The following is a 13366-nucleotide window of genomic DNA, read 5'->3' on the forward strand; positions in this document are numbered from 1 at the left end:
CCCAAGATGTAAAAGCAAATTTTTTTTTACAGTAGACTGCACTACCAGCTACTTCTCCCTTATGGACACTTCTAATTTCTCACTGTTTTTTCTGCAACAACTAATGTACATCAGGAGTGGTTTAGTATAGTAAATAGTCTGCAGCTTTTTCACACTGTATAGAGCCAGTCAGATAAAAGAAGCACTGTACATTTGTGGAATGTTGATTAATAAGCACTGTACATACAAAAACATGTCTGTGAAGAGCTTCTGACAGTCTGCCAAAACTCAGACTAGCATTTTAGCAAAATAAAAGTTTGCACATGTACTTTATAGAAATCACATTATGGATGTTTATGGAGCACTGAGGAGTAACGTGCTCAACACCGTCCAGAAGACAAAGGTAATTGGATCACTTGTATCATGTCATAGGATGGAGTGCAGTTCATGCTTAAGGCAGGTATTTTTGGCAATACATTTAGAATAAATGAATACTAATATTTCATCCTGAGGGAATAGGATAAAAGTCTTATATCTACTACCATATTTATTTCAGTCTTGCAACAACATGCACTTTAGGATTTAAACCAATTGAATGTGCTTTGGCTTATCAGCTACCAAAATAAACTTGTTTCCTGATTAAACTGAACTAATTTACCATGTTACATTATTCCTTTTCATAAACAAATATGCTTATTTCTTTCACTTCATACACAGAAAATAATTAGTTTTATGTCCAACATACGAATCTCATTTCCAGGAAAGCTTAGTTCAAGTGTCTGGGCATAAAAGGATGTCTTTTTAGAACTGCTCTATGCAGGTAGCAATAGTGTTTTGTTACCAAAAAAATTTTGAGCTGCTATTTTCTCTGTTCCTGGGCCTCTGATTCTTGGCTTGAATACAGTCAGTTCTTTGTACTCTGTTATTACAATGAAGTAACCAAAGAAAGAGAGTCTTGGTTTGAGACTGTCAGCTGTTACTAATCACTGCTTCATGGCTTGCTGTGAATCCCTGCTTGCATCTCCCTCCTGCTCTGCTTAGCACACATAAAGAAGATAAATTACTCCCTAGTTTCCCTTCAAAAAGCATATTGTTTGTCACATTCCAATACTGTGAGCAAAAGACAGAATAATGCGAAGAGTTAAATGAGTATCTCAACAGCACCTCAGCAGGGTCCTTCTCAGGCAGATGTGTTTCAGGAAATATGCTTTCCTACTGGTTCTTCAGATCTATCCTGTTATATTGCAAACCTGAAAAGCAAGCCAACTACACTTTTCATAACAGAAGAGCATAATCCTGTAGGAGTTTTCATTTAGTAATGTAAGCATCATTGGCACTCAGTAGATGCATCAAGTGTTTCATATTGATATATTTAATTTTACCAGGTGTTATACTTCATTGTTTATAAATACTTCAGCAATAACAAGCAGAGTAAAGAATTATTACATTCTTCCCTGCCCTTTGTGACTCATGCTGACAGAGAGAACACATTTAAAGGAAGAAATGTAGAACAGCTTGCATTGTAAGGTCATGTAGTCCAACCCCATGCAGTCAGCTGGGGCAGCTTCAGCTAGATCAGGGTACTCAGAGCCTTCTCCAGCCTGACCTTGAGAGCTTCCATGGATGGGAGAGACACCATTTCTCTGGCTGAGAGCGTTTCAACTCCCTCATTGTAAAAAAGTTCTGTTTTATGTCCAATCTACCCTCTTTAAAACCATTACCTCTTTTCCTGTAATAGCAGACTTTACTAAAAAGTCTGTCCCCATCTTTCTTACAGGCCTTCTTTATGTACTAGAAGGTGCTAAAAGGTCTCCCCAGAGCATTCTGCTCTCCAGACTGATAGACCCCAACTCTCTCAGCTTGTCTTAAAATAAGACATGCCCCATCCTTCTGATACCTTTGTGGCCCCTGGACCTGCTCTAACAGGTCCATGCCTCTCTTGTGCTCAGGATCCAGTAGGTGGATGCAGTGCTCCACTCCCATGCAGGTGAAGTCTCATGAGGGCAGAGTAGAGATGGAAAATCACCTCTCTTGACCTGCTGGTTATGCTTCTTTTGCTGGCTCGTGTCCAGCCTCACACCCACCAAGTCCTTCTGGGCAGGGCTCTGGGTCTGTTCATGCCCAGCCTGTGCTGATACCAGGGGCTGCCCTGACCCAGAGGCAGCGCTTTGCACATGGACTTGGTTAAACATGATGGTTTAAACTTGGTTAAACCTTCACCTGGGCCCACTCCTTGAGCTTGTCCAGGTCCCTCTAGATGGTTTGATCTTGCTCCTCAGACATGTCAAACACCTCTCTTTGGTGTCATCTGCATACCTACTGAGGTTGCACTCAATCCCACTGTCTGTCGTTGATGAAAATACCAAACAGTGCTAATACCATCACAGACTCCTGAGGGACACATCATGGGTCTCCCTCTGGACATGGAGCCATTGACCAATCAAATTTTTTTGCACTGAAATAAGCAAACTAGAAAGAGAGTAAGGCTGTGGGATATCCAAAACATGGAATTTGTTGGGATAAAAACTGCTATTGGTTTGAACTTAAAACTCAATAAGATTTTAACCAATACTGTAGAATGTATTCCCCATGCTAAACTTTGATGGCCCAAGAAATACTTTCAAGCAAACACAAAAGAGTAAGTTTTATAAAATGAAGCTATTTTACTGAAAGAGCATTACTCAGTGATGAACCACAGCAAGAGAGTATTTTATTATTCTTGGTTAACTGAAAGGTAGAACTCACTGTAAAGCCACTAGAGATTATTTGGACCTCTTTCATTTACATCACTCAGTGATGTTCAGACATTGTTGTGCCATGGTTTCACAAACATTCTCCTTCAAAGGAATAAACTGTGGCTAAAAAAACAGGTGTTTGTTTGCTAGTGTTCTGCCCCAGACACTCTTTCTTTCTGCTTCCCTTGTAAAAGTTCTGGTGTTCACGTGACAAAATTCTGGGGCAATTCAAAATTACAAATGGTCAGAAACAACTAACCCTACAAAACTCAAAGCTGATCATTTTCTGGCAAGAATGGGACAGGCCTGCAGAGCTGTGGGGCAAGGCTAGTCATTAGGACCTGCTCTTAGTCATTTAATTGTCTCTTTGAATTGTATTACTATATCCCAACCATGGGTTTCATTAGTCAGCTTGGCTTAATCATGGTCACATAATTTTGGATCAAATACAACTGCTAATTTTCCTCTATTTTCCCACTGTTTTTAACACAACTGGAAAAAATAATGTAACATTTAATTTCATTATCTAAAAATTCATATCTAAACAAAGATAAGTTTAATTGAGATTTGGGAGCAACTTGTCTCATCAGTTCATGTAAAAAGGCTGTATTTCAGACATATATTTTAAGTGGCTTCAGGAAGTCATTAGCATATTGATTTAATATTACTTAATTTCACGTATTCATATAGATCTTTAAAAATGTTACTGTCTTTTTTCTTTGCAATTTTATTATTTTTCTGTTATTATTATTAAAAACTGTAATCTAGAGATTGGGTAAAAAAAAAACTGATCTTGTGAAGGGCACAAATGTCAAAGCCTAAATTTAACTTTTGTTTTCTGGGAATGCTCAGCACCACAGAGGACATATTCAGCTGCTATTAGAGTAAAGCTCTAGTGCTTAATCATGTTAATTAAACTTGGGCAATACCTCCACCATCTTTACCTAACTATTGCTTTTCCTTAGAAATTTTCTGTCAGCATATTTTACCATGACCTAGCACAGTGTTCTTAATTTCCACAAATCCTCATCAACATACACAAAAGAGTTGTTCTCATGGTCTCACACTGAGAGTTTACTCATCACACAGTGCTTAGTGGATGTAGGGGGTGGGAGTAGCCCATTTGAGACTGCTTCATTAGGAGAGTGAAAGACAACCTTAAAGAAACAAAATTAGGGCAACACTCCTGAGTCAACAGTTGCCATTATTGCTGCTCCACCATAGGAGTCCTTAACAAGCAACTGCAATTTCCTAATGAAGAGACCATAAATAGTGAACAGGAAAATAATTAGGAATAAAAAGATGCTCTGTTCGTAATTTTTTGTGTGTAAAAACTTAGTTCAAAACATCTAAGAGGAATTTATATAAAAATCTCCATTGGCAAGGAAGTAACGTCAATTCAGTTCTAATATGCTGAATAGGAAAAGAATTCATCATGGTCATAGGAATCCTCATTTTTTTTCAGAAAGTCATTATGTATAAGGACAGGAATGGACAGCTTTTTCTACATACTCATTCAGAACTGCTTCATTATGTTATGCATTTTCATCAACATGTTGCCATATCTTGGCAGAATCCTGACCTGGAGGTATTGGGTCCTGTGCCCATAGGTGGGAACCTCGTGGCAGTGGCAGCTCAGCCAAGACCCTGCACCTGGGCTCTGAGCTCACAGTCTCTCCCCTGCTGAGAAGAATTACCACTATCCTGTGATGAATGTCTGAGGACTTTGGGCTTGTCAAATTTGGAGAAAAGGAGGCTGAGGGGCTGACCTCCCAGTATGGGAGGTAGCACACTGGAACAAGCTTCCCAGAGAGGTGGCCAATAACCCCTACCTGTCAGTGTTGAAGAAGTCAGTGCTATTAATGATTTTAATTTTTGGTCAGTCCTGAAGTCTAGTTGGCCTAGATGGTTATTTCAGCTCTAACTGGAATGTTCTATATTTAAAATGCTTATCATTATGCTTCAAAAGGGATTTTAAAGAAACAAAAATCTAAAAGGAAGGGGGGGAAATGCTTAAAACCACAATAATTTTAGTGTAGAAAAGCAAACACATAAACAGCTTTGATTTGCCAGAAGTTTTTAAAGGATGCCAAAAACATTAAGAGACAGACACTTCTAATATGATGAGCAGTAGTTGAGCATTTTAACAGTGTTCAACTTGAAATTATAGGTATGCATAAATGTATATGCTCACATGCACACCCTCTATTCCCCTTGTTAGTCTTGCTTGCCCTGAGGAATGATAAAATCACCCATGGTACTAGAATCAATCCTACATAATGACTTTTTCCTCAGAGGGTTGCTATTTACTTTGGAGTGTAAGAAAATAGATCCTATTTAAAAGCTATTGTTTATGGACTCTCATTTGTTAGTGATTAATTACGGAGCCAAATATAAACCCAAGGATGTTTTGCTGACCAGGAGCTTACACACAGAAACAGGGCTTCAGGCATATCAGCTAGTGACCAGTTACTGTTGTGGGAGAAAAAGCATTTTGGATCTAATGGTGTAGTATGTATATTTCTTCTTTCAAAATAAATACTACAGGTAGAAACTTTCAAGTAGTGTAATAGGGAAAATTAAGCATAAACTCAAATCTCAGGCTGAAATAGTTCATTGAGGACATTGGACTCTTATGCACAAATCATTTTATTCCATTGATTCTATTGTGCTAATTAAAGGGAGAAAGTATTCTGAAGCTGTAGGACTTTTAGCATAGGTTCATATTTAATATTTCAGCTTTTAGAACAATTCCTTGGAATTTATTCTTGAACTAACAGTTTCAAAGCTGTTTGGTTTAAACACTAAAGAAGACATGCTCAGTGTATTTTATGCTTGATCTTCCAGGAGTACAGTACCATCCCTCTTCTATAATACAAGATTACATACAGAATTTTTATGTGCAGCATGCTTTCAGTTACTAGAAAATTTAAAATAGCAGTAACTCTGGATTTGGTAAGTTCTATAATTCTGTATAATATAAAATCGTAAGTAAAATATAAACAAATACCATTTACATAAAACTTGTCATAATATTGTAATTATTCATAATATAGTAGCTATTCATGACAATTCATAGAATCAATAGTTCATGCCAATTTACAGAACAGTGATCAAGTCAGGTGAGCAATAAGAACTACCAGATCAACAATTCAGAATTGTTAGTCATCCTGACTAGATCTTTTCCCTGCATCTTTTCTCTGTCTTCCTCCTCTTGTAATTATGTATTCACTTTCTCACTGCCTTTCCTATATTCTAAAATATTTTAATTTTTTCTCTAATATCTTTGTTAAAGAGCAAAATGGTGTTTTGCTTTGTGACACTCTGGAGTACTCCTTCTCATGTCTTTATTTCACACACGGTGTTACTTCCCAAAAGAGGGAAGGGGTAGGTGAAGGGAGAAAACAGTGGTAAAAGCTGAGGGATTTTTGCAGTTCTACCGATTTATGCCTACCCCATTCTTTCTTTTCTTCCCTCCCTTCTCCCCAGCCTCCCTCCCTCCCCATCAGTACTTAAAAAATCATTCCCATTCATGTTGTGTGAGTGCACAGGCTGGGAGAAATTACAGGGGATCTGCTCCAGATTGCCTTGACAACTTCAAGGCATCTCTGTGCGTGGGGACTGGTGGCACAGCAAAGTTTCCCAGGCCCCCTGGGGAAGGGGAGGGGAGAGGAAGAGAGGAGGCAGAGGTGCTGGAACCAGTAGCGTGGAGGAGGGAGCAGCGAGCAGGATGAAAGGGGCACATACATCTCCGCGGCACAATGGGGGTTTTGCTGGCTGACTGTGAAAAGACACACTGAGGATACAATGCTTTGTGACACATGAAAGCTCTGGGGACCTTTCCAGAGCCCCATTCAGTTCTAAGGGGTCTTGTCAACATCTTAAAATGCAAAGGAAACAACTCCTCTCATTTTCTCGTGTTTTAAAAACAGATTTTAGATATTATTTTAGGCAGTTGTTGTTGTTGGTATGCTGGCAGCTTTTGCAGTTTGCCGAGTTCCCGTTAATTGGGGCAGGAGGGGAGACTGCCCAGCAGGTCCCTAGGAAGGGCTCTTAGAGGTGAGAACTTGTTTCCTCCTCATACAGCTTTTGTTCATACTTAGGCCTGTCATCCCTCTGCTTTGAATGCTTTCTGCTATACATGCCACAAGCAGTTACAGCTCAAGAAGAGGGGAATTGCTGTTCCCTATGTCCTAGATGAGAAATAAATTATGATAGCAACAGCAGGAATGAGATTAAAACAGCCTAAAATAAGGAGCAATGTATTCCCAGCCAGAGGGCACCAGGGGAAGCCAGGCTGGAAAGCAGCTTACAAAGACAAGAGCATGACTCTTGCTCCCTCACATACCATTTTCACATGGTTCACCACTCAATCCCAGAATCAGCCCAAGAAAAAAATAGGATCAAAATAGCTAATCCTTCAAAACATCAATTTTTACTGGTAAGGTATGCCCTATACTGATTCCTAATGACTTTTGAAGTGTAGGAGGCTCAAGCTACTATAAGGGGCAAGGTACAGAAAAAAATCAGGCTTGGTTAAAGCACAGGTAGGTGTGCCTGCAAATCCTCTAAGAATGACAGTGCTCATTCTCTGGCCGTGAATATATTATCTGTAAAGGGCAAAACTGACTGATTCATAATCTCTGCATTTCTAAACATTTCTACTAAACTGTACAGATTAACTGTTTGTGCTCAAGTTGTAAAACAAGTTTAAATATGTTCTTATCCAAAATGAAAAAATAGATAACCATTGTTGCTACTTTAGAAAGAAAAAGTAAGAACAGAAAAAAAGCTATTAAAATATACAAAAATGATATTGACTGGACTAGTATGTAAACATTCAGTTTTCACTTTTGTAAGTTGTTTTATTTTAGGTTTCGTAGTAATACTTTAAAAATAAAATTTGTAACAATTGCTGTCTGAGATATGCACTGTGCAGTTCAATAGCAGACCTGAAATTTTCCAAAAGTTACTAACTTTTTTTTTATTGGCTAACAGTATTTGCATTATTTCATATTTACATTACTTGAGGACTCTAAAAAAAACCTACAATCTTCCTTCCACAAATAAGAGGGTTACAGGACTTCCTGTTTGTAAAATTTAAAAAGTTATTTGTAACTTGCTACTGTTTACCATTTTTCTCACAGCATTTCTAATCATAACTGTAAATATACAATGAACATAATAATCCAGTTCTGGAGATGGAAAAGCTGAGTAGAAAAATGAAGGATCAAATTCTTCAAATTTTGGATTTCTGTGCTCAATTTTTTTCTATACACTTTGCTCTTCCACTACAATGGCACACACATAAATCAAGCAATTTAGTGTGCGAATCTAGTGATGTCCATTCACAGCTCCTTTTGTAGGTACAATTCTTAGTGACTTTAATGGTTTCTGCTGAAAGGGCAGAAAATGAAAAAATCTGAACTGAAAGGGTAAGTGTGAAGCATGTGTTATGTTTTATACTTTGAAGATTTGATCAGAGCCTGGGACACATCCTTGGTCTCAGCCACATCAGGGTCTAGAGTGCTTTCACTGTAGCTCCAAGAGAATGTATCTCCTCCTTGAGAAGACAGACTGAAGTATTATATATCTACAATAATTTTAAAAACTTCTAATTTTGCCAGGCCATGATTTGAGTTTCAATATTATTTATATTCCTGCAGTCCTCTTGCCTTATTTTAAATGCTTTAAATGCTGTCCCCTGAGACAGACACCCAAAGCAGAAGTTGCTCAACTTTTTTAATATTTCATATGTTCAAAGGTGGCATCCATATAAATGGGTAGGCAGCCTTTGTAAGTATGGATTAGGCAATTCTATATAGGAGGAGACAATAAAGATAAAAGGTTCTTTCCTAACCCCTTTTTTCATTCTGCACTTTGAAAGCTTGATTGCAACAAGAAGCATGAGCACTGCTTTGAGGCAGATGGCACAGCCCTCCTGATGGAGAATGGGCAAATATCAAGGAGAAGGAGCAGTGGGGCATTTTAAGGGGAAGAACTGTCAGACTTAGCTGCATCTGCTGGAAAGAGAAAGAGCATTTCCATTTCTGACAGCCCTCATGAGACAATCCTTCTCAGAGACTCAGAACTCTTTCCCTGGCAGAACTGCACCTTCTATTAAAAAACACATTGCTGCCATTCATCAGTGCAATCTGATGAACAAACACTGTAGAAGATGCCCTAGGGAGCACCCTAATATACATAGTAGATCCAAATAGAGCCAAGAATTAGGACTAAGGTTGCAAGTTCTGCGAAGTTTATGAAAGACTATAACAGTTTTTTCATGCACTGGTAAGGATTTTCTGAAACAGGCTAGCAGCATTTAATCTAACTCCCATAGCTTGGGACAGAGGTAATCTGAGGTTTCCCACTGAGGATTAAAAAAAACTCTTCATACATATTAATTGTTGCAAACATTATCAATATTACTTAAGAATACTCACTTTTCTATCTTACAAATGATGTGTAGCACATTTTTCAGACTATGGTGACTATATTAAGAAAAGGTCATGAATTGTCTCACTGGAATATAGGGAGTGCCACACTGCATCAGACCAATAATCTTTACTTTTAATGAAGTGTTAAGAAAGCATGGAAAGTGGTAAGTCTTTTAATAGAAAATTATATAATGGGGGATAGGATGGGAAGACAGTGGCACTATGAGCTGCAAAAGAGTGACATCTTGCCTTGGGTAGCTTTCATTGTGGTCATCAAAACTCTTCCTGCTGAACTATTTTCATCGTGTGTAGTTCATACTCTACTCACAATTGTATCAGGTGAATGTCGTTGTGCTTAAATTCACTAGGAATTGCTGCCCTGGATAGTAAAGCCTCAGGGAAGATGGGAGTCCGAGCAGTAGTATACTACATGAGCACTACCATCATTGCTGTGCTGATTGGCATAATCATTGTGGTCATCATCCACCCTGGGAAAGGTACGAAGGAAAACATGCACAGAGAAGGCAAAATTGTGCAAGTGACAGCAGCAGATGCCTTTCTTGATTTAATCAGGTATGGCTATGATACTGCGTATTTTTGGTACCAACAGCTATGACAGTAATGTTGGTTTGACAGAGAACAAAAGTAGAGAATTTGCTAACTTTATGATTGCATAAAGTTAGCAAATTTCTTTCAACTGTGTGATATCAGTATCTCTAACCCTTACAACGCTAAAAAGGGATACGTGGATTTATCTCCAAATCAAGCTGTTGCAGTGGAAGAAATTGCTTTTAATACTAAAAAGAAGATTTCCTTCCTTCCTTCCTTCCTTCCTTCCTTCCTTCCTTCCTTCCTTCCTTCCTTCCTTCCTTCCTTCCTTCCTTCCTTCCTTCCTTCCTTCCTTCCTTCCTTCCTTCCTTCCTTCCTTCCTTCCTTCCTTCCTTCCTTCCTTCCTTCCTTCCTTCCTCCCCTCCCCTCCCCTCCCCTCCCCTCCCCTCCCCTCCCCTCCCCTCCCCTCCCGTCCCCTCCCCCCCCCTCTCACAAAAAATATTTCTGTTCTGCTATCTGCATGGGTCCTCCTTCCATTGCACAGAATTTTTAGAATTACTAAAAAGTCCATATTTATTTATACTAAATATTACTATTATTTAGTAGTAAGGTGCTATTACTTAGTAATAAAAGCACCTTATTACTAAATTCCTCTTTTTCTTCCAACTTGCAATAGTTTTCTCACTTCACTTGAACCCCTGATTTGCTTATTTATTTTACTTTTGAAGAGTAGCCACCAATCTGGGTGCCATCTACTCAATTTATTCAATTATATGAATGGGAAATAACTTCGAGGAACAGGCAAGTTAAATGCTTGAGATAGAGGGCACAGACATAAAATCTTGTTTTTTCTTTGCTCAGAGAATCTTCAGTACCTCTTTTACAGAGCTAATATGTTACAGATATAGTCCAGGGAGTAGGGAAGCTAAGGTTTTGAGCTCAGGAGCTTTGCCACAGGTAAAACCATCAAAATTTTGTGTTACACTAACCCATTTGGAGAATCCGGAGACACGGAGAAAGGCCTCCAGGGATCACACTGCCAGAAAGGGGGACTACAGAAACTTCCATAAAGAGGTTTGCACTGAGGTTCTTCAAGATCTGTTCAGTTAGGCTGCTTCTAAATCCCTCAGAAATGCACGAAATAAAGGAGAACAAACAAACCCCTATCTGTATAACACATGTTGCAGACATAAAACACACACATGTATGTATTATTATTACAGAATACTCAAACTTTAGAAAGATTAGTGGTGTAACCACAACAAGACTAAATCAAGTGATAAATACTAAGTACTAGACTACATAAATGAAAAAATTGTTTGAGAACTCAAAATATATTAAATATTATTAAATTATTTATTTATCTGGATTCATAATGCATTAGTAAGTACAAAATTAAAACTGAGCCCATAGATCTCTGTACATTTAGTAATTTAGCTATTATTACCATAACCAGTTAATATGACCATAACCAGACCTGCTATCCAATACTGAATACAGAGTCTAATTGCCAGGAACTATCCAATCCTACATTTCATCCTGGTAAAGCTTACCAGGCCAATGCTATATGCAAAGCTCTACTCACTGTTTATGTAATTAAATATTACTCTGAGGATTCTTCAAAAACTAGATGTCCAGTTCTTTTATTAGCTGTGTCCTTACTAAAGGAATTATTAGCATATTTTTCTCATGTTATTTTCTTTCTCTTTCACAGAAATATGTTCCCTCCAAATCTGGTGGAAGCTTGCTTTAAACAGGTAATTTTTTATTAATGGCAAATAAAACATGAAGAAGAAAGAAACTAAATGTAACCATATTTGCCTTAAGAATATTATGTTCTTGTACTTACAGCAGAAACATAACTTACATTTGCTGCTGTTGAAAAAAAATATCCCTGAATTAAACCAACCAAGTCTATGCTTTGTTTTCAATTATATTGAGACAACAGTATTTGCTATGAGAAGTGAAGAAAACACTGAGTTTGGCAAATAAAAAAATTTCTTTTTTCAAAATGTTAAATTCATAAGCTGACAGCAAGGTTCATTAAGGTGAACTCAGGATCTGGTTTTCTAAAACAGTGTTATGTTAAACTGGGAGATACTGAGATAAATATTCACCATCTGGCAAAGACTGGAAGATTTTCAGGGATGCCATATGACAAATATGCATAGTTCAGAAACAGAAGAAAAAAATTTGTAGACATCAACAGAAAAAGCAAATTAAAATCTTCCTGTCACCTAGAGTAGAAGTCCTTAGCAGCACTTTTTTTACATTGCTTCTCAAAATTCTCTATTATTAGCTTGGTTGTAATCTTAGCTGTACTGTGGAGAACATAATAGTTCCATTTGTTTTTTTTAAAAGGAGGACATTTGTGATTCAGTGAAACCTAAAATGTGTCTTTCCATAATCTTATTGCTTAATCTTGACCTCATAGGTAATCTTGATCTTATATTATTTACCAGATACTGCTCTAGCAAAAAAAAAAAGGCTGAAATGTGGAGGTCAGGAAGAGCATAAAGTATAAACTTTCCAAAATCCAGCTGAATTACATCTTGCAGAAGAATTAAAAAGAAATTGTAGCATTATCTTTAGCTGTAAAAACAGAAGCCAATAAATATGAATCACTTTCTGCTAAAGATTTCTAGATTAAAGAATAGAAAGTAAACTATACACCAGTCCAAATGCCATGCCTCTGTCTTCAGCAAGGATGTTGATGAACTCAGTACAGAAATGCAGAAGAGCAGTATAGAAATGCAAAAGTCTACATCTAAACTAGAAATAAATTCAAATAATGTAATGTAATAAAGTACAGGAATTATATGATCTTTATCTCAAAATAATGAAATAATTATGGCATAAAGTTACAAATGTAGCAGCAAGTATTTTTCAATGATCTCTCAAGTTCAGATGTAATTATCTAGAGCTCTTCAAAGCAATCAAAGTGTCTTCCAGATTGCAAAAATATTTGGGAAACTATTTAAGCAGATAACAGGCCATTAGTTCAATCTGTTATAATGAAAGATACAAATGCCTTAAAGGGAAAAGTAGAAACTTCATAATAAACAAAACAATAAAATGCATAAAACAAACCTACTACCAAAACCACAAAGGTTTCTGAAACATAAATTGTACTGTATTTCTTCTATAATATTGCTCATTTCTTCTTTTGTTGCTGTTGTTGTTGTTGTTTGTTTTGTTTGGGGTTTTTTATTTTCATTTTTTGGCGGGGGGGCTGACTTTGGAGAAAAACTTCAGAGTTTTTAAGATTACAAAAGTTGAGTAGGGGACTGTAATAATTTTAAAAATTATGGATATAGCAATGAAAGTTGCTGAAAGACTGGAGCTGATACTTTTATGAATGACATTGCCAAAAGATGCACACAGTTAAGTTTACAGAGGACAAGAAAGTCCAAGCAGTTTGTGTTGATATATCAAAAAAAAAAAGCCAAAGAAGGTGATAAGACCCTGGCACAACACAATACTGTAAAGAACTAAATATTTAGATGTTAACAGTAATTTCTGCTTTACATAGCAAATTATCATCAAAAATACCAAAAATGTTCAGTTCCTCTCTAGGATATACATTAAGTGACAGAACACTAAGACATGAAATAGGGTCAGAGGAATGTGACCATTTAGAAAACAGAGCATATTCAGTTTCAT

General features: G+C 37.2%; 1 protein-coding gene across 1 annotated transcript in view; it reads left to right on the top strand.

The window, feature by feature from the left end:
- Window positions 1-13366, top strand: part of SLC1A3 (solute carrier family 1 member 3) — a 64275-nt gene that overhangs the window by 35049 nt on the left and 15860 nt on the right. The window contains exons 4-5 of the mRNA XM_021551769.4: window positions 9523-9727; window positions 11418-11460. Coding sequence (XP_021407444.2) covers window positions 9523-9727; window positions 11418-11460 — 248 coding nt within the window. The remainder of the gene's footprint in view (window positions 1-9522; window positions 9728-11417; window positions 11461-13366) is intronic.

This window comes from Lonchura striata, chromosome Z, assembly GCF_050655825.1.
Source record: "Lonchura striata isolate lonStrDom1 chromosome Z, ASM5065582v1, whole genome shotgun sequence".
NCBI classification, from domain to species: domain Eukaryota; kingdom Metazoa; phylum Chordata; class Aves; order Passeriformes; family Estrildidae; genus Lonchura; species Lonchura striata.